This window comes from Mus caroli, unplaced genomic scaffold (genome assembly GCF_978045245.1).
Source record: "Mus caroli unplaced genomic scaffold, Mus_caroli_1 scaffold_18, whole genome shotgun sequence".
Lineage (NCBI taxonomy): Eukaryota > Metazoa > Chordata > Mammalia > Rodentia > Muridae > Mus > Mus caroli.
Genome location: NW_028227273.1, coordinates 3,781,542 through 3,804,484, shown reverse-complemented (window position 1 = coordinate 3,804,484; position 22,943 = coordinate 3,781,542). Strand labels below are relative to the sequence as shown.

Below are 22,943 nucleotides of genomic sequence, written 5' to 3'. Positions count from 1 at the left end.
CCCCCCCAAAAAAAAATAAAATCAAAATCCTAATAAGTCAGCTAAGGTGGAAAGTTGTCCTGTAAATATTCTGCTATGAGCTTTTACTGCTCAGAAGAATGCTTCTAAAAATGACCGTACCTATGTGCTCTATGACAGGCAGCTTGCCATATTGATTATTTATTATTGATCCATAATATCTCAGGTAGAACATTTGGTAAAGCACTTGCTTTTTAACAACCGAGGTTAAAATTCAACAGAAATATTACATGCCTCTAGAAAGCTCACATTATAGACTCTTGACCAGAGAATGGGGAGGTTGTCTTTTCTGAAAACTTGACAGCTGTCAATAAAAAAAAGATATTAAATACACACACACACACACACACACACACACACAACTTGGGCATCATAAACAGGAGCATCATTTCCAGATTCACACTTCTGCATTCCATAGTGCCTTGCTCAGAAAGCAGAGTGACTACTTTTTAACTAAAGAGTAACCTGGTCAATGCAGCATGCTTGACTCAGAGGAAGGAAATGAGCCATAAAGAGCTGGAAAAGTTTCAACTCTGGGGAGGATGGTACTAGAGATAGAAAATGTAAACTCTGGGAAAGAAAAATATGTCCTGGCTGTAAGAATGGCAACATGTTTATAGGAGGCTTTTCATTTTCTTCAGCATATCTATACATTTTTAAAATATCAAAATGAAAAAATACAGCCCTTTGCAGAAATTCAGTAAATATTTTAGGAAATAACAATAACATGGATAACTGGTGATAATTTAAACAGGTATATTTTTATTCAAATTAGCAACTTTTAAGAGTTACAATATTTAATTCAAGTTATTATTTTCAGAGGTAACTCTACCTTGCCTCTGGGCTTTCACAAAGAGTTTAGATGAACATTGCTGCTGTGGAAGGAAATTTTGTTCCTGCCTTGTTTGACTTGGAGGCTTATACAGTGTGTCCAATATCATGATGCTATTATTTGTCAAGTAATTCTTTTTCCAACCTCAAGAACTTTGGATAATTTTCTGATAGTACTAGACTTCACAATTCCCTTTGTCTAAAATATAAGATCACATATGTTCCTGTTCCAAGCCCCTGTAATCCTTATTTCTGTCTTACATCACCCATACTTTTTGTAAATTTATTTTTGTTTTTTTGTTTTTGTAACGTTCTCCAAAATAAAGCTTGGAAGGGAATTTTAAGGCATCAGGGAATTACTAATGTTTTTTATCCTCTATTCTTTTTTTTTTTGGATATTTTCTTTATATACATTTCAAATGTTATCCCCTTTCCTAGTTTCCCCTCCAAAATACAACCTCCCCCTATCCTCTTCCCCCTCTCCCAGCTCACCAACTCACCCTCTCCTGTTTTCTGGCCCTGGCATAGAACCTTCACAGAACAAAGGGCCTCTCCCTCCACCCCCCATTGATGTCCGACTAGGCCATCCTCTGCTGCATATGCAGCTGGAGCCATGAGTCCCACCATATGTACTCTTTGGTTGGTGGTTAAGTCCCTGGGAGCTCAGGGGGGACTAGTTCATATTGTTGTTCCTCCTATGGGGCTGCAAACCCCTTCAGCTCCTTGGGTACCTTCTCTAACTTCTTCATTGGGGACTCTATGCTCAGTCCAATGGATGGCTGTGACCATCCACTTCTGCATTTATCAGGCACTGGCAGAGCCTCTTAGGAGACAGCTATATCAGGCTCCTGTCAGCAAGCACTTGTTGACATCCACAACAGTTTCTGGATTTGGTGATTGTATATGAGATGGATCCCCAGGTGAGTCAGTCTCTGGATAGTCATTTCTTCAGGCTCTACTCCAAACTTTGTCTCTTTAAATCCTTTCATGAGTGTTTTGTTCCCTGCTTCTAAGAAGGACCAAAGTGTTCACACTACAGTCTTCCTTTTTCTTGAGTTTCATGTGGTTTGTGAATTATATCTTGGGTATTCTGAGCTTCTGGGTTTCTGGACTAATACCCACTATTCAATGAGTGCATATCATGTGTGTTCTCCTGTGACTGTGTTACCATACACAGGATGATATCCTCCAAATCTATCCATTTGCCTGCTAATTTCATAAATTCACTGTTTTTAATAGCTGACTAGTACCTCATTGAATAAATGTACCACATTTTCTGTATCCACTCCTCTGCTGAGGGACATCTGGGCTCTTTCCAGCTTCTAGCTATTATAAATAAACTGGCAGGAAATAATCAAACTCAGGACTGAAATCAACCAAGTGGAAACAAAAAGCACTATACAAAGAGTCAACCAAACCAGGACATGGTTCTTTGAGAAAAATCAAGCAAATAGATAAACCCTTAGCCAGACTAACTAGAGGCCACAGAGACAGTATCCTAAATAACAAAATCAGAAATGAAACGGGAGACATAACAACAGAACCTGAGAAAAATCCAAAAAATCATTGAATCCTAGTATAAAAGCCTTTACTCAACAAAACTGGGAAACCTGGATGAAATGGACAATTTTTTAGACATATATCAGGTACCAAAGTTAAATCAGGATCACATTAATGATCTAAACAGTTCCATATCCCCTAAAGAATTAGAAACTGTCATTAATAGTCTCACAGCCAAAAAAGCCCAGGAACAAATGTGTTTAGGGCAGAGTTCTATCAGACCTTCAAAGAAGACTTAATACGAATATTCCTCAAACTATTCCACAAAATAGAAACAGAAGGTACTCTACCCAATTTGTTCTATGAAGCCACAAATACTTTGATACCTAAACCACACAATGACACAACAAACAAAGAGAACTTCAGACCAATTTCCCTTATGAATATTGATGCAAAAATACTCAATAAAGTTTTACAAGCAGAATCCAAGAACATATTAATAGGCTTCATCCCAGGGATACAGGGATGGGTCAATACATGGAAATCCATCAACATAATCCACTATATAGACAAACTCAAAGAAAAAAAAACATATGATTATCTCATTATTTGCTGAGAAAGCATTTGACAAAATCCAACACCCGTTCATGATAAAAGTCTTAGAAAGATCAGGAATTCAAGGCCCATACCTAAACATAGTAAAAGCAATATACAGCAAACAAGTAGCCAGCATCAAACTAAATGGAGAGAAACCTGAAGCAATCCCACTAAAATCAGGGACTAGACAAGGCTGCCCATTCTCTCCCTACCTATTCAATATAGTGTTTGAAGTCCTAGCCAGAGCAATTAGACAACAAAAGGAGATCAAAGGAATACAGATTGTAAAGGAAGAAGTCAAAATATCACTACTTGTAGATGATATGGTAGTATACTTTAGTGACCTCAAAAATTCTACCAGACAGCTATTAAACCTGACAAATAACTTCAGCAAAGTGGCTGGATATAAAATTAACTCACACAAAACAGTGGCCTTTCTCTATACAAGGATAAACAGGCTGAGAAAGAAATTAGGGAAATGATACCCTTCACAATAGTCACAAAAATATTACATACCTTGGTGTGACTCTAACCAAGCAAGTATAAGATCTGTATGACAAGAACTTCAAGTCTCTAAAGGAAGAAGTCTAAGATCTCAGAAGATGGAAAGATCTCCCCTCTCATGGATTGGCAGGACTAATATAGTAAAAATGCCTGTCTTGCCAAATGCTATCTACCTATTCAATGCAATCCCCATCAAAATTTCAACTCAGTCATTCATAGATTTAGAAAGAGCAATTTTCAAATTCATCTGGAATAACAAAAAATCTAAGATAGCAAAAACTATTCTTAACAAATAATAGAACTTCTGGGAGAATCACCATCCATGACCTTAAGCTGTACTACAGAGGAATTGTGATAAAAACTGCATGGTTTTAGTACAGTTACTGGCAGGTAGATCAATGGAATAGAATTGAAGACTCAGAAATGAACACATAAGCCTATGATCACTTGACCTTTAACAAGTGATCTAAAACCATCCATTGGAAAGATGACAGCAGTTTCAACAAATGATGCATGCTCAACTGGCAGTTAGCTTGTTGAAGAAGGCAAATTGATCCATTCTTATCTCCTTGTAGAAAGGTCAAGTCCAATTGTATCAAGAACCTTCACATAAAACCAGATACACTGAAACTTATAGAAAAGAAAGTGGGAACAAGCCTTAAACATATGGACACAGGGGAAAAATTCCTGAACAAAACACCAATGGCTTGTGATGTAAGATCAAGAATTGACAAATGGGATCTCATAAAACTGCAAAGCTTCTGTAAGGCACAGGACACTGTCAGTAAGACCAAAAGGCCACCAACAGATTAGGAAAAGTTCTTCACCAATGCTACATCCAATAGAGGGCTGATATCCAATATATACAAAGAACTCAAGAAGTTAGACTCCAGAGAAACAAATTATCCTATTAAAAATGGGGTACAGAGTTAAACAAAGAATTCTCAACTGAGTAATGCTGAATGGCTGAGAAGCACCTAAAACAAGTTCAACATTTATAGTCATCTGGGAAATGCAAATCAAAACAACCCTGAGTTTCCACCTCACACCAGTCAGAATGGCTAAGATCAAAAACTCAGGTGACAGCAGATGGTGGTGAGGATGTGGAGAAAGAGGAACACTCCTCCATATCTGGTGGGATTGCAAGCTGGTACAATGAGTCTGGAAATCAATTTGGCAGTTCCTCAGAAATTTGGACATAGTACTACCTGAGGACCCAGCAATACCAGACCTGGGTATATACCCAGAAGATACTCCAACATATGATAAGGACACATGCTCCACTATAATCTTTTTTAAAGAAGCAAAGCAATTAACCAAAAAAAAAAAAGTCAAAAGCAACCTGAGCATATTCTTGTAAAGCAATTCGAACAAATGTCTCATTTGATTATATTAAAACTATTGTTAGTTAGGCTTGATAACCTTATTCAAGGAAATTTTTGTTGTTAAAGAAAAATATCTTGCCTGTTTAATTTAAACTCATGAAGGGCTAGAACCTTTCTTTGTTTAGTATCATTCAAAAATCTATGTCAGTTACTCTGTAAGGGTTTGCCTTTTTCACTTAGGTGACAGGAAAATAAACATCTGCACTGGTCTGGGAATATAGTTGGTTTAAGTGTCTAGTCTAGTATAGAAGAAGCTCTGAGTCTGGTCCCTAGCAAGTCCTAAAACCAAGTGTGGTGCCGAATGCCTCTCATCTCAGCACTTAGGTACTGGAGTCAGGAGGACCAGAAACCCAAAGTCATCCTGAGTCATATAGAAAACAGAAGCTTAGCCTAGACTACCTATGGCCCTATCTCACAAAACTTTGGTCTACACAAGACATACACATACATACATACATACATACATACATACATACATACATACATGTAGATGTGCATATATGTCTTATGTAGACCAAAGATTTATATGTGTGTGTGTGTGTGGGATATTATCATTTCTGACAGTCTCTTTCCTCTCACGTAATATCTGAATATCTGAAGTTACTGAGACTTAAAAGTATGTATACTCAGGACTAGTAGAATTTTTTTGTGCTTGTCTTTTATTTATATGGTACAAAAAGTTTCTTTTTATTTTCCTTGAAAGCAACTTCATTTTAATCAATAGAAAGCCAATTCTCCATATGATTTATGTGAATACTCACTGTCCTCTAGAAATACATATTTTGACACTTTAATATTTAATTTTTACAGTAAAACAGGTAGTTTTACCTGAAATTTCCAAATATGGAGATGGGACTTCAAAAGGCCAAATAACTTGACTGAAGACACATAACTAATAATGGTGTGCAGCCGGGTTATGGATATACTCCACTCCAATTTGCATGATTCAGACTTTGCATCAACCATTTCTTGGGCTTTGGATAATGAGGGGTGTGGTGCATAACTTTTATTGAGGTTTATTATCTCCCATGAATCACACCTGTCGTCAACACAACCAATCCTGTCTGTAAAGTTGTCACAATTTGATAAAAAACAAACGTCAATGTTATCCTGCTAGATAATCTCATAACAGAAGTTGGCCCCACGCTTTATGACTAGTTTGGTCTAGAAGTGACAGTGTTTCAGTGTGTGAATATTTATTATTGACATAGGCAATCCTTTACTCATTAAATATAGATTTTTTTTAACATGTGTCAGTTCCTGTGAGTTATGCCACAACCATGGAAGTGAATTGATGGCTTCCAACTCTGCAGAGACCTCACTAAGGCTGAACAAAGAACTCTACAATGTCATCTAATACGTTTCATTCATAATAAATAGCCCTTGTCTAGTGTCCCATACCACCAGATCACTAAGGACAGATACATTCCTTATGTGATGTGGCACTTTCAGATTATTTTATGATAGTTTTTTTCTCCAGCAGGGCTGTACTACTGAGAGATTTACCTTTCCTGAGGATATAATATCTACTGCCCCCTCAAATTACAAGAGATATGCAACCATCCCTAGAAACAGCTTTCTCGATCCTGAAGGCCCTCTCCAGCAATTATAATTACTCTTCCATATCTACTCTACCTGGAGAAATAAATTCCTTAGGCTCATTATCTACAAGACCGTTTCTTCCTGCCCAGAGAGGTGTTCAGCCTTTTCATCTTCAGCAATCTTCATCCTGTTTTTTTCTTGGGAACATGTTTCCTTTAACCACTTAAATACTTAGCATTTGGAAAGCAAAAAAACTTTTGGCTAAATTGATAGCAGCAACCTTGTGATTTAAGTCTTCTTATGAAGAAGATTGGTGCTTTGTTTCATTTATTTTTATTATTATTTTTTACTCTTATTTTTTAGTAGGTATTTTCTTCATTTACATTTCCAGTGCTATCCCAAAAGTCCCCCATACTCTCCCTCCACTCCCCTCCCCCCCACTCCAGATTTCCAAACTGCCATGATCCTATTGAAAAAAAAAAAAACTCTCTCTTAAATGTCATGAAAAGGTTTATATTTAGAAATTCTAAGAACTACTGTGTCAGAGTAAAGGGAATTGTGTCAAGGTTGGACTGGTGTGTGAACAGCTGATCACATGTCAGAACAGGGGAGAGTAATACTTGAGTGATTTGCTTAGAGTGTCCTCTCAAGTGGTTATTTCCTTTGGTTAAGGAGTGACATTTTTCTAATAGTTGAAGAAAAAGGACAATGGGGCTTAGTCTAAAAGCCTATTGACATTCTTCCTATATATAACGACAGGACAAAAATAAAAAAGAATAGTATTCATGTTCGTCTGCTCAAGAGTGGGACTTCTTTGATCACCACTTCCTAACTTCTCTATTGTTTTATCGCATTGAATCTAACTTTTATTAATTGCATGAAAGAAAATGTCTCTAGTCACAGAAAGTAGAGTGGGTCAATATAAACTCAACTGCGGGTCAAGCAATTGGAAAAGCAGATGCCTTTGACTGTGGTCAGGGATATATTCTTTCATTTCAGTCACTAAAAAGACAGTTATAACAAGCTGCCATAATTATTTTGGGTCAGTGAAGTTTCAAAATCATTAGCTGCCATTAATCTTTGCCCATTTCTGGAAGATTTTGCTACTAGGAATGTTTAAAAAGCCCCAGCTTTCCAGCTTGTACTCTAAGTCTTTCCAGCCAAGAGGAGTCACAATTGACCAATTTACAGATTTGGCAGCATGCTAGCTCAATCTAAATTTGGTTGCTTCTTTAAGTGGATAATTAATTTTTTTTCCAAATGTGTACAGTCTTTATAATGCAACTATAGATAATCAAGTAGGAAGCTGGGTCAACTGACCATGTAAATTTGGCCAAAATATAAAATAAAATATGGCTTTAACACTCCTTATTAAAAATAAGCAGTTTTGATTTTCTCAATGATCTAATTCATAGCCTTGGTGGCATAATTTCATAGATTGTATCCGTGTTGCATAATAAAATGATTGCAAAATGAAAAAGAAAAACTCTTGATTCATGACTCTAGGAATATCCTAAATTTTACTTAGCTAGAAGTAAATACAAATGATTCCCGGATTTTCAGCTGTGTCAATTCTGAGTGTTCTGTCCTGTAGTCTATAAACACTATAAAGGGAAATAAGCCAACAAGAGGCAGGGCTTTATTTGGTATATATAAAGGGATTTTTCTGTAAGTATGTATAAATTGACAGTGTAAAGTCTTAACCTGGGAAGGAATAACTGTTATTGGTGTGGTTATATTTCTTAAGGTCACGAAAGCATCCATTGTGAAAAGGAACGCTATTAACAGCCTTGTAAGTGCACCATTCTGACTCCTAGTAGCCAGGAGTGAGACTGCAGACACCCCCTCCTTCCCCACATCGACCTCTTCTGCTTCTCTAAGTCTTCTCTCTCCCTTCTTCTCCCATCTACCTCCTCTTTCCCAAGCTTCCTTTCCTTCTCTTCAAAAAGGACAAAATATGACATTTATTTTTTTTGTAACATGACCTTACACTCTGCAGTCTTGTTCATGTTTTGGAGCTTTCTTAGCCTCCTTTTCATCAGTTCAGGTTCTATATCTGAAGCCTAATAGCTGCTGATCTGGACTCCTTCTCAATCCAAATTAACTCATCTCTAGACATGTCCAAGTTGAAAGCCAGTCTTGCCATGGGTATGGGTAGCTAACTGTGAGTTTGATGGTAAGGGATCTTACTTTTTTGAGTGAGAGGAATAATCTGAGCTACTTGAAAACAAAGTAAGGGATCACCTTCGTTTTTCAAATTCTCCCTCTGGTGAAAATCATCAAAAGATATTTCCTGACTAGATCACAAAGAGAGAAACTCTTCAGCAGCCAAGCTTCCAGATGGCACCTCTACTACCTATACAGTCATGGGGGATGTACAAGGAAGAGTTGCAGCCTTAAGGAATACTCATTTAAAATGATTGCATGAAATTTTCGAGTAAAATCTGACATTTAGAGGAAAGGCTTCCAAATTGCTACTAAAGTCCCAAAAGTCTCCTAGAGGGAACAGGAGACAAGAAAGCTCTTTGCATCTTGCTAGTCCAATGAGAAGACTCTGCCTTTATTAGGTTTGTTGCTGTTTTGTTTTGTTTTTATCCTGGAAGAAAGGAAGGAAGGACAAGAATTGAAAATTGATCTCCTATGAGACACCAAAAGTAATTTCTAAGTATAATTTAAAATAAATCTTTACAAACTGTCTGCTCAATCTGCCAGAGTATTATTAACAAATACTGAGAATTACAGAGGCACCAACTTCTAATTCTCTATTGCATATGCTGGCTGTATGATGGGCTATTGATTGCTCAAATTCAGTTTGTTATAACCTAAAATAATCTCAGGAGGATATACAATAATAAGGTACTTATTTGATGGTAAGAAGATAATAAAATAACCATGTTTGATAAACTTTGGATCATTCACTTTCAAAAATCATTTAATTCAAATGGATGTAATAACTTTTTCTGTTCTTGCCAATAAATAGGTTTCTAAGCACATTTGCATCTTACCATCACCTTGTAGATTATTTTGTAGACCCATATTATAAATTTAGATACTTGAGGTTAGAATTTTGTGGATTGTTTGTTCTGTTTTGTTTGTGTTTTTGTGGTTTGTTTTGTTTGATTTGTTTGAGATAAGAACTTACAGTATAGAAGTATAGATCAGGCTCTGCTGGAACATACGGCAATCCTCTTGCATCAGCTTCCTGATAGTGGGTTACAGGCCTGATTAGAAGGGTAGATAGTTCATTTAAGCTCATGAGAGAACGAATGTGGAGCCTGCATCCAGGTTTGGGAATTCATGACTCTTACCCATCATAGTATACTGCTTCCGGATTTCACTACCCTAAATGGAAAACTTGAAAACGAGCTGTTATGGATCCTAGACAATGTCTTACAATTTTCTGCTAAATTTATCTTGGGAAAAAAATCAGACAAAGACCAATTTCATCATTTTTCATTTAGAATTGGAGGAATATCATTGAAATGTCCATAAGGCTCATTTTGTAGTGACTATTTCAGTTTGGTCTTCACAAAGTCTTCCATATCATAGTTAGCAGAATCTCTGCTGACACTGAGGTACAACTGATGTTTTTTAACTTGATTTTTAATTATTTGTGCCCACAGATCCCACGATATTCAAAGTTCTGTTTATATTAACTAATTAGAGGTATCATATCATAAATATATATATAAATTTATATATATTTGTATATGAAATCTGCTGAATCTATCTATCTATCTGCTGTACTATTTATAAAGTACCTCCTCTCCTAAAAGTTGATTAAAAATATTGAGATAAACAAAACTCATTTTCAATTTGATACTAATATTTTTTTTGTTTTTTTTTTTTTTTTTGGTTTTTCGAGACAGGGTTTCTCTGTATAGCTCTGGCTGTCCTGGAACTCACTTTGTAGACCAGGCTGGCCTCGAACTCAGAAATCCACCTGCCTCTGCCTCCCGAGTGCTGGGATTAAAGGCGTGCGCCACCACCGCCCGGCTGATACTAATAATTTTTAAGAGATAATAATTTTAGAAAAGAGAATATTGTTTTAACTACATTATATTAAACTATAAGTGTAGTCTGCAGCATTTTTCAGGCAAGCATGAAACACTTCTAGTTGTACAACTTCATCTGTAGATAAATACCATGGACAATTTCTTCTATGTTTCATGAACAGAGGTTAATCTATAAGTCTAATAAAATTCTTATTTAATCAATATTTAAATCAATGATTACAAACCAGATTTATAATAACATGGGGGAATTTCTCTTTATAAGCTTTACATTACAGAGAATGAAAATGCTTGAGATTTATGATTTCAAAACATGATGAGATAAGTTAAATCATAGAAATAGCAAACAAACATATGTTGTTAAAGTGACTTCTATTAACTGCACACTGAGTTGATGGACATTAAAATAAAGATGAAATGGGAGGCCACACTGAGTGGTCAGAGAGCTCCTCTGCTGCTCATAAGGACCAAGTGTATGCTTAAATTTCTGCTGTTTCCCAGTTCTGTGGCTGCGAGTAAGAGAGATCCAGAATTGCAGTGGTAGAGTCCACAATGCCAGACAGCTGAAGAAAAATTATGCCATAGTTTACACAAATAAAAAATCAAGATTTTAATATAGTAAGATTATGTCATAATGTGCATTCTTCCGAACAATGAAGATTACTTAATATTAGGGATCTAAGGAGAAAATGTGATTTAAGGATCTATACAAGATAAAATATGATTATTTCATAATTGAATTGGAAATTTGTTCCATAGTACAATAAATTTAGAAGTTCTAGAAGCTAATGAACATCAGGATGCTGTTGAACAGACATCAAGTGCTGCACAGTGTTCCTCTGAGGCAAAGAAGAGTTTAAGAGACAGTAACAAAGACCATAGAAAGATTCGGTTAGAAATGTCTTCCAGTGTCTTCCCAGAAGTTACTTGTTAGAGTTGCTGATGTACACAGGATGTTATTGGATTATAATGGATGATAACTCATGAATGACATTTTGTCTAATACAAAGTTCCAGAGATCCCACTGCCACCTTTCAGGACTTAAGAACACAAGAAGAAGGTTCCCTAGAACCTTATATAATTCTTATATAGCCACCATAGTTTTAGAGTGGGTCAACCCTCATCACACAACAAATGTCCTCACACTTTGCCATTGAATTTTACAAGCTCTGAAAGTGTAACAAATGAATTTCTGTTTAGAAAATCTGTGTCATTTTGTTACATCATTATGACTGAACTAACACATAAACAAGAGGGAAAAAACACAGAGAAGTTTGCCTGTTTATACTCATAACATCAAATTTATTTTAAGAGTGAGTTTAATAGAATATCATGACATGATATCACAGATAGTTTTGAAACAATACAATATTGAATGCTGCCATCAACTGTTGAGGAATCCAGGTATTCATTTTGAAAAAAAAAGTTTTAATTGTGTTTAATGTTGATGCTGACTTAACACCCAATATCACCAATATCACAGGGATAATGCATTTCTAAATATGTGAACATACATTTTATTGTTTGACTTATAAAACTTTGGCCATCTCTAAACATCTGGTATCATGAATAATCAAATAATAAATGTTCATTTGATAGATTCAAAAGAAAGATTACTTCATACACATGGTATAGGATTTATATTTATATAAGACACCAAATATACTTATAAGAATTCAATTTGGCCTTTTTAAACAGCTTAATACTTCCAATTTTTGGCATATAGGAGTAAGGAAATTAGAAAAACTTGACAGAAATCGCAGAGACACCATGTGACATGGTAGAGCTGGATTTCATGGAAGTCATATAACTGTTGTCTCATTAACAGAATGTTTTAAAATAAAATTTTGTTATTTCTCTCTGTGGCAGAAAGTGACATTAAAAATTTGAAAACCTACCAAAGGGCTCATCCCTGGAAAAATATAAATTTTCACTTTCCCAGTTACTATCAGTTGCCTGATCTCTTTTCTTCTAAGTGTGAAGACTTTGAGAATTAAATATCATAATATCTTGACCACATTTTCTTTAGTGATTCTCTGGTAAAAGTAACAGAAATGATGTCTTACTGATTCATTGGTAAGTAGACAAATAGCTTTAGGATGAAATTCAAAGACAAATACAAGTTTACAGAAGGAGACAAACACATTCTATAGAATCTCTTGCTAGTTTCTTACGGTTACTTAAAAAAGATGCCATCCCTTTTCTCTTTTACTTTGTCTAAATAAATCTCACGAAGTTGAAAGATGCTCCTTCTAGTTCAAGGTGGCATTCCGTATATACTGATGTCATAAAATGGCAAACTTACAGTAAGGCAAAAATGTCCTGGAAATGTAATGGTCAACAAAACACATGACGTGCCTGCCAGCATGGAGCTTACCGCTCTCGTAGGTAAAGGAGACATGAGAAAGAACCGAACACACGAGTGCATAATTATAGCTACATGCTGTGAAGGGAAACACAAACCTTTCTTAAAGGCATAGACATGTAACCAGTATTAGTAATCTTCTCTTCAGCTACTCACCAGCAATCACAGCTGGATTTGCGTGTGTACTTTATTCCTGTTATTCTTTATTTAAGTCATTCTTTCAGAAAACTAGTAGAGCAAACTCCAAATAAATAAATTAAAAAATAAACAATTGTTGAAGTATTCTGAACAGTTTCACAAGACACACATATGCACGTGCAACCTGTGCACTTGTGCACACATGAACACACACACACACACGCACACATATAGAAATAGAGGGAGGGAAACACTAAATTTCTAGGAAAGTTGCTAAATTAAGAATCTAAGCAAAAACTGGATGAATTAACATGTTTAGTGATGCTAAACATAATGCCATTGATAATTTTCAAGTGAAAAATGTAAAATCAACAACAGTATACAATACCCTGAAGCCTGGAGTCACATACAGCCAGCATCAGTTAGACTTGCTCTGGGCACTGCATGAGATCTCAAAAAGAAAGCTAACATTCATCAAAATTGAATTTATTCTTAATTACATTTCATTGAAAGTGGTAAATATCCTTTTAGAAATCATAAGCCAAATTTAAATTATTGACTCTGAAGTTTGAAACTGAATAACCAAATGACACCTGTGTACGATGACGGACCCCGGAGAGAAAGCACTGATTTCATTCACCTTGATGCTGCCTTCACCCAGCTAGAGTCCCTAATATGTATCCATTAGCCCTTTTGTCATACCCAGATGGTGAAATGTTTTTCAGATTCCAAACCCTGAATAAGGTGGAAGAGGTCAGGGTCCATGAGTAAGCGAGTCCAGTGCTACCATCTGGAGGAAGAGGCAGAAGGAGGAGGAGCTTAGCTAAATAACACTCCTCTCTTCCTACTTGAATCTTCACTATTTTCTTTAAATGGAATGCATTCATCTCTAACTGGGCACTTAGAATTTATTAAACAACAAAAATCCACACAAAGAAATCAAATGACAATGATGACTGAATGTTTTTCAATTCAACTTTGCTTCTGAATACTGCCACAAAAATATATTAGTTTGCACAGGTTCATTTCAAAGGGTCTTAGTTCACTACCCCAGGGAAAAGTGGAGTGGAGAATAGTTCAGAATTACCTTGTGATGTAAAGATTTAAGAAACGTGAGTTTATAATGTGAACCGGCTATTTTTCATAGGCCAGATTTGGTCTCTTTTAAATGCACAACTATCAATTTAGCTAATGTTGAAAGCTACAAAGGGAAGTTGGTAGACAGTATGTTAGAGACTTCCAGCTGAGTGACACAAAGCAGAGATACACTGACCAGGATTCATGCCACTGTTGAATTGCTACACATTAAGGTGCTGTCTTACTAAGTTATGCTCTATACACTAACTTTTTCACGTGGTATGTTGACAGGCTGTGTCACAAAGTCACCGAAGTACTTTCTGATCTAGAATGTATATTTGATGAATGATAAATTCATTCACAGTGAGATTAATAAAGTATGCTTTTTTATTTTTATATATCTAAAAGAGTAATGGTAACTACTCTGATATTCAAAATACCCAGCCCAATTTAACATCACACACATACATCAAATATGAATGATCTTTTTAAAATAAATGAAATAGAATAATTAAGTGCTTCCCTCTGTGGCTTTGCATTGGAGAACAAAATTAGATAAAAAGTGAAGAAATAAAAAAAATATATTAGTAACGCATACCAAAAGAAATATTTGAGACTGACACAGCAAAACTGGAGTGACATTCACCATTAATTACACCCAATAGATACCAGCTGGATACAAAGATGAACTATTTCATACGTTTAGTTATATAATTAGCAAAGTATTTTGATTTATTATTAAAATAGTTACTTAGTATATGGATGAGAGCATATACTTAAAATCTATGTTTATACATTCATACAAATATGTACATACACAGATACAAACACTTTGTACTAACAGGAAAGCAAAACACAATTTCTTACATGTGATCTGAAACCCTGCGTCCATATATAGAAAAATGTGTAGAACACTGAGACCCACTCACTGCATTTGTCAGTTAGTGGAAGGGTGGCCTCAGGCAAAGGCTTAGGAAATGCCCCAGTGACTCACAGACCTTTGTGAGAACTAATGGAGCTACCATTGGCACAGTTACTACAGACCCAAAGCAAAATGCAGTTGTATAATTGGAAATGGCCAAACACGCAAAGCTGAGACAGGTATGCTACTGACTTTCAGTGTCCAAACATTCACTTCTAAAGCCTGTTTTACAAATTTAAACTTAAATGTTATTTCTTAATGTTTGGCCCACGTTCAGATGCTGTTTTGAAGCAAGTTTCCTGCTAGATGATACAAATTCAAGAGGGTAAGGTTGTGAGCTCTCATCCTAATCACTACGCTAACTTGTAGCACATCACAAAGACTTATATAATTCTTGGAAACGTCATATTCCTGTACTTGAGAATAATGATTTAAAGACAAAGGAAATATGAACTATAACACAATTTAAACAAATCATGGCAAGTCTAAACATTTACCAGGGATGCCTGTCACTTGCTTCCTTTTAGTGACAATACTAAACAAAATGTAGATGGATCTAAATGTTGAATTGAGCGTGCTTCTGATTTTTATTCCACATTGTCAGAGTACTCATGCCTGTCTTACAATGTGACACAAGATTATGTAGCTGCTATTAACATTCTTGAAGTTAGTATGCATAAAGAGCAAGCTTGCTTTATCTGTCTGTTTCTTTCACAATGCTGCATTTGGAACCACCATAGTGTCAATGTGCTTCTATGGCATCTAGCAGTCAACAAGGAAAGAACCAGCGCTGTGTAACCCTGGAGCTGTGTGCTGATGACAGTCAGAATGGACATGGTGGGTGTGCTCAGTCAGAATTGAATGTTTGAGGAAGATATATTTATGATTACTACACTCTTCATTTGACTACCATTAAATGATATTTCAGGAACTGACACCACAACCTAGAGCTAATATCTAAACATACTAATTATGAAAGCAACTGACATAAAAAAAATCCAAAAAGCAAAATATGAAGATGGGAAGGGAAAGCAGAAATAATTTGATGGATTCTCTTACCTTGACTTCATAATTATTCATTAATATACATACCTACCGCTCAGTACCAATTATCAGTGTTAAAGATCTACATACATTTGCATATTTAGACATACTGTAATCCACACAGATGATACTAAGAAACAAAATAATGTAGTACCTTTACTTTTACCTATGCATTTGATGAAATGGGTCCATGAAGAAAGGATTTCCAGACAAAGAGAATAAAGAAGAGAAAAACAACAAGAGGAATTATGAATATATGTAAACGCACTGCTCTCTTAAAATTAAACAAGACAAGAAAGAACAAACAATGTTTTGAAGACAAATAGAAAGGCAGTCCATACATTCTGAAAATTCTGTCTGGTTTACAGGAAGGTACATGCAAGGGATTGGAAGCCCATGCTCATGTTAAAGAGTACATAAAAGAAGGATCCCAAAGGCCACAGGTAGAAAAGTATCAATTGCATGAAATGCTACAATCAGCACTCTGAAAAACAAAGGCAAAGCTGTCTGCATGTTTCCAAACTGCCATGCATGGATGAAAAATGGACTTTTGCTGTAGCCGCTTAGACTGGGTGTTTTCAGACTTTAGCTCCTAACTGCTCTTGGCTTTCTTTACTGCACACACTCTTCCGTTGTGTTCTTATAAGTGAAGATTCCAGTCACAATTGTCTGTCTGATTTATTTGCAGATTTTATAGTGCAAGGGATGGAGGGAAACAAGTGTCACAGGAGCAAACTGATATCCAATCAACAAAAAGCAGACAAAACCATGAAAAAAAATGTGAACAAAAGCCATGGATTTCATTTGCAGCCACATCACTTCCAAGCATCCGCCCATACTTTGCAGCGATGGTTTGAAAGCAGCTACAGAGCAATAAAACACTGAGAGCAGAGTGGAGAAGGAGCAGAGCCCATACCTTGGTCGCCCATCATCAGGTGTGCCAGACCTTGAAGGGAAACAAGAGCACAGTCAGCAATAAACAAGGGAGCATGGGAAGGCAGGGTTGTCACGGTGACAAGAATCTTCAGTGACAGACATTGTGCTTCCTATGAGACATGTCTGTATCTCAGAGGCAAATCAAAAACATTCTTTGAACCCTTGGTTGGAATGCTTTGGGCCAAAGAGTTATAAAACTGCAATTTATACACAAACACATGCTATGCTGTGTGTTTTAAGTATCAGAACAATCAAAAGATGAGATCATGATTCAAAATCCAACTGGTCCCTTAAACAGTATAGATGCCCTTCGTGCCCTCTGATAAAATTATTTGGAACACTGTCCCCATAGGTTCAGTGATGGATTTATATTCTATAAACTCCCGAGGAATATCTTTAACATGGGCTGGATCTGATCTTTTTCCTCTCACACAAAAAAAGAAGAAAAAGAAAAAGAAAAAAGAAAAAGAAAAGGGAAAAAAAGAGCAGTTTCATAGTTAAATGGGGGTGGGAGCTTAGTCACATTGAAATGACCATGCAGAAATGTCACCTCATCTGACACATGTAGTAAGTGATTAAACTTGTTCAAATGAGAAAACAAGATAATTAGACATGCAGTTGAAAAAGTTGGATTTAAGACACAATGTTTTTAAGAAACAACTGGTCAGATTTACATTGGTTCAATTATTTTTTTCATATGAATCAAAATTATTTATCATTTTAATTAAATGTTGGTGTGTGTTCATGTTCCTTTGTGTAACTAAGCTATACAATGTAAACGTACGGTCACCAAAATTTTTCTGTGGAATTATTAATTTTTCTAAAGAAAACTACAAATAGTCTTCTTGTTCTGATTGGTTTTTAAGCATATTCTTTATATGTAGCCTAGGCTACCCTCAACCACAGTCCTCATGTTTCAGCCTCTCAAAGTGTGCCATTGTGCCTAGCTCTGGGAGTTTTCTTAGTACAGTCTTCTGCCACCTAAAGCAGTATTTTTTATTGAAAAGCATAAATCTTTATAGTTTAGTCCCAATTCGGAATAAAGCTATTATTCTTGGGTTTATTTCAAGGATTTGGTTTTCAATTGCTAGTCCTACTTCAGTTCTGTTTGAATCTCTGAGCATAGGAGCATCATGCACAGTTTCCCTGATCTTTTCCAAATTCTCAAGTGTATTCTGATATCTGGGTAGGGTAGATATAGTTAGAAATTATCATTAATCACAACATTATGTAAAAGCTATTAAGGTGAAGTGTGATGTTTCAACAAAAATAATCATAAGGCAAATAAAAATATCTTTATATGGTGATTCATTCTATGCTCTACATGGTAAAGAAGTTGTTCATTTGTTAGGTTTTAATTTTTTTTCATTTAATTTCACTTTTAGTATATATTTCTACCATAATCGAATGTTTACATTTCTCTCTAAGATCTAACTTTTATGGAGATCTTGGTTTTAGAAATTATACTTAGAATTTTGTGGGGGCTTTGACACTGCATTTAAAAAGAAAAAATTAATATCCCCTCACCCCGTTGACTCCTATTCCCCCTGTTGGATTTCTACCTCTTCAGAGAGTTTGGCTTCATCCTTAAAGACACATAGTAAACTATGATTTAATAAATTTATTACAACAGATTAGGGGCTTAGATTCCATGTATCTTATCAGTGCTTTGCCCCAAATTAGTCTGTGCTTATAAAGAAGTATTCATACTGATTAGGTTGATTTTAAAGCTCATTAAAGATTCAAAGAGAGGAAAAGAAGGAGGAACATTTTACAAAATGGTTTCAAAATACAAAAGAAATTTTTACAAATTTCAAATTTAATCAAAGGCACAAGTATATGTTCACACAATTAAAATTATGGGACAAAATATTCAAAAGTGATATAAAGGCCAACAGTTGGGGAAAATGTTGCATGGTTTCTTCAGAAGTATTTGTTTATTTTGTTCAATTCAAGGAACAGTTCAGTTATAATTAATTTCTATGAAAGATTGGCAAATTTGCTGACCAACCAGGCTATTGATCAAAAATATATTACAATGAAGTCTTCTTTTCCATGAGAAATGACCTGTTAGTTACCTCAATTGTAATAATCTGTCATGTTCACTATAGTCCTTCTGTAGGAAATCCTTCAACTGTAGAAATGCAGTTGTTTGTATGGAATGACAATGACTGAATTTCAAACTACAGCAGCCAGGCAAATTATGTTGAATGCCTTGTCATGACACATGGCTGTTCACACATTACTTGCAACTGTTAATGCTGCAATTATAGAACATGAAATAGCCAGCGGCGGTTGCATGCAGAAGTAAAGGGAGGCAGATGTCTGTGAGATTGAGGACAGCATTTTCTACAGGTTGAGCAATACAGCAAGACCATTCTTAAAAATGTGCATGGAATAATGAAAAACTTTCCTTTGTCTATTATTCTGCAACAACCAATACTTTTGTGTGTTTATCCTTCCAAGACTGTGGCTATTTTATTCAATTTCTTTAACAATAAAATGTTGAAAATGTTTGTAGAAACCAATGGTTTTATATATAAATATATATATATATATATATATATATATATATATATATATATCTCACTTTCTCAAAATTCCATGGCTGAGATTATCTAAGAAAACTCAACCAGTAATCGCAGTTTTAACACATACTTAATGCTACACATTTACTTACCCACTTTATTATGATAGGGCTGTGAGCTTTCATTTCCACTGGTAATGACTTGTATTTCAGTCTAAATACATGCTTTTTACATATTCTCAGTGTTTTATCCCTTACTTTTGTTAATTTAAATCATTTGAAAAAAAATGAAGGAGGTTTAAATGACAGAATTGTAAACATTTCTGACAGGAAAGAAACCACTTTGCTCCCTCAAGCAGAAAAAAAAAATGAAAGAAAGAAAAGAAACAGAGAAGAAAGAAAGAAAGAAAGAAAGAAAGAAAGAAAGAAAGAAAGAAAGAAAGAAAGAAAGCAGGCAGGCAGGGAGGGAGGGAGGGAGGGAGGGAGGGAGGGAAGGAAGGAAGGAAGGAAGGAAGGAAGGAAGGAAGGAAGGAAGAAAGAAAGAAAGAAAGAAAGAAAGAAAGAAAGAAAGAAAGAAAGAAAGAAAGAAAGAAAGAAAGAAAGAAAGAAAATAAAAGAATGGAGACAGGATCATGCACTGTGTTGGAAACTGCTAATAAACAAAACAAAACAAAACAAAACAAAAACCGTTTTCTTTAAAAAAAAAAGTAGCTCTGTATAATTTGCTCATACAGAACACTGCATTAAATATTCTAAGACTTATATGGGTTTGAGAAATGTATTAGACATTAGAAATAATATTGAAGGGGATTTTACCCTAAGACTAGTGGCACTGAGAGTGTATATGTGTTCTATATGCAAAGTGATATGCAACTAGAAGCCAAGAGATTTTCAGAAAGGTCAACTTACCGTCTATATTCGAGATGAAATCTATTAATACTGAGAAATAAAAAGCAAACAGAAATTGGAAAATAAGGTAGAAAGCACCCACCTTCCACATTGTTGTCTTCTGAAAGCACATGACAAGGAAGGAGAGAAAAGGAAAAACATTCATTAAGCAGCATGCAGACTGGACCTTGCCTTTGCATGTCTTCCTCATGCAAGGCACCAAACACATCATGCAAAGTGCTCTGTCATTGTCATTCAAGGGGAAAAACAAAACCACAGGGGAGCAGGTTCCCTCCCATTGGTGGCATTTACAGACAAAATCACAAGAGCAGTCAGGTTCTGAACAAAGGATTGTTTGTTAATGAGTCTTTCAGTGCTCCACGTAAAGCGAACTGTATTGTGACTTCAGGTTTCTGGCAAAGTCTTTCCAGGCAATTTTAAAAAGCTTTTTACTTTTATTTTTCAGTAGTCCTAAAAGGCTTTATTTCTATATATTGATCTGCATCTCTTTTTAAAAGTAAGAAAACAAAACACTGAAAATAGCTGTGAAATTTCACCCAAAGTTGCTCTCCTCTGTCAAATGTGTTATGCACTGTCCTTTGCATTTGAATGCTTTTACTATATCCCCTAGAATGATACAGTGGATGTAAGCAACTGATATCTACAAGTTATTTGGTTTACTTGTTAGAAGGTCAAATTTTATTATATACACAGTATGCTATAATTTATTAAGATAGTGTTGAAAATATGGTGAATAGAAAGAGTGGCCACTGCAGAAGAAGTGCATCAACCAGGCTCGCTGTAAGTTTGTCATGTTGTAGTTCTTTGTGGAACAAGACTGGGAATGCCATTAAGCGAAGGCTAATGTTTAATGAGGTTCTTTTGTGTTTGCACATACCTATTTGGTATTTATATGTATTATATTTAAAAATATATTTTATATATGTACATATATATGAACACATATAACAGACATACAACTTTTAAATATATTTAATATGTAACCCATTTCAATGTACACAGTTTAAACTGATTAATAGTTATTCAGCAATAAAAACCAGTTTGTCATATGGGACTTGGCAGATAGGACTAAAGTGGAAGGGATGGCTGTCTCAGGAACTCAGGGCAAAATCTAGGTTTTAACGGTCATCAAAACATCTTAGTACTTAGTTATAGTGAACGTCCTTCTGGCGTAATTTTTATATGTGTTTAATTAACTGGATACTATAGATGGGTCATTTGAACAAAAGTAGTTTAGAAAATAAAGCAATATGCACATAGTAATCTAAGGATAAGTTTAAGTGATACTTTTCCAGTGGATGAAATGATCAACAAATTTTAAATTATGATTTTGTTTGAATAAAAACACATAGAACCTGAAATAGACAAGTATCTTAGTTCTTTTAATATTAAGAGACTCTCATTAGTTGATTAGTGGGGACACGATATGGTGTAGCAATACTTGGTTTGCTAAAGCTTATTTTGAAAGAAATGTTTTTAAAAAAATTCAAATATCTGTTGTTTTTTAAATGTTTTGGTTTTCAATTTACTATATAAATAGAGTGAATTCATTAATATAGATAGGATTTCTGATGTGACATAAGCAAAAATATTTAAATGTTATTTTGCTTCTGTATATTAGAAATATACAAATAATTATAATGTTTAGGGTATTTACACCAGTGCCTCTGTAAGTCTATTTCCTACTTAAGTCATTTTTAAAATATTACTCAATAACTTCCTAAAGTAAAAGAAACCCTTCATGTTTGAGGAAAATCAATTCCACTAATATTACTGAACTGCTGTAGGGAAAGAAGAGCACAGTAGTGACTTAGGCTAAGATTGTTGGGTCCATCCAAAAGCCACAGTTTTCTTTTACTGCTAGGAGAGGAAAAGGCTCAAAGGTAGTGCTGTGGATCATGCCCTGACATTCAGATTTTCTCCATTCTTACTCAGACAGAGAATATTCATAACTGAAGGGCCTCTGGTATGAAAATTCAACTTGGGCCCAATGTGCAACCAATCCTGACCTGTGTACGTTAAGAAAATTTGTCTCAGAATATTTGGATTTCCCGAAGAGCTAAGGTATTAGTTCAAAATATAAGGGGATATATTAACTTCATGTAAAACATGCAGAAGAAAGATGGCTTTGCTTGTTTCTATAATTTTCAGATACACTGACACACACACACACACACACACACACACACACACACCAAACAAAACAGAAAAGAAAAAAAAGAAAGAAAGCAAAAGAAAAAGAAAGCAAACTGCCAACCTTCTCTCCTTCCATTCTGCACTACACTCTGGTGCCCATTTTCCGACTATGATCTGCTCAGATTCGTGGATCTGAGGCTTGCCTGTGCATTATTTCATAGTGGTGCTGCAACTGTAACTTATCAATCCATCCCCAGGTATTTTCTTTCTCTCTAGCCCTCTAGCCTGTTCTTTCATGAAACAGTGTATGCTGAATTAGAAGAAATTTTGTTTTTTCTTTTCAACTTCAGCAATTGTGAGCATGCTGTTATGCAAACAAATGCTATCTGGGTTTTGAGCAGCAACAGGAAGGAACTGAGTTTTGGCATTCTGCAGTGTACAGGGATAGCAGCTGACTTTCAGTTTAATGGGAAATAAAAGGTGATCCAGCTGGCCTTAC

General features: G+C 35.4%; 1 protein-coding gene across 37 annotated transcripts in view; it reads right to left on the bottom strand.

The window, feature by feature from the left end:
- Nrxn1 (neurexin 1) overlaps nucleotides 1-22,943 on the bottom strand; it is a 1,038,549-nt gene that overhangs the window by 921,703 nt on the left and 93,903 nt on the right. For 20 of the 37 annotated variants that reach the window (XM_085832802.1, XM_085832806.1, XM_085832815.1 and 17 more), the window contains exons 3-4: nucleotides 20,391-20,408; nucleotides 16,853-16,882 (exon numbers count right to left, since the gene is read on the bottom strand). The exons of 11 other annotated variants lie outside the window; for them this stretch is intronic. In XM_085832802.1, the coding sequence (XP_085688928.1) occupies nucleotides 16,853-16,882; nucleotides 20,391-20,408 (48 nt within the window). Of the gene's footprint in view, nucleotides 1-9,160; nucleotides 13,684-16,090; nucleotides 16,883-18,399; nucleotides 18,452-20,390; nucleotides 20,409-22,943 lie in introns of those variants that run through there. 6 more of the 37 variants (XM_085832807.1, XM_021149696.3, XM_085832805.1 and 3 more) reach the window with 5 other exon arrangements.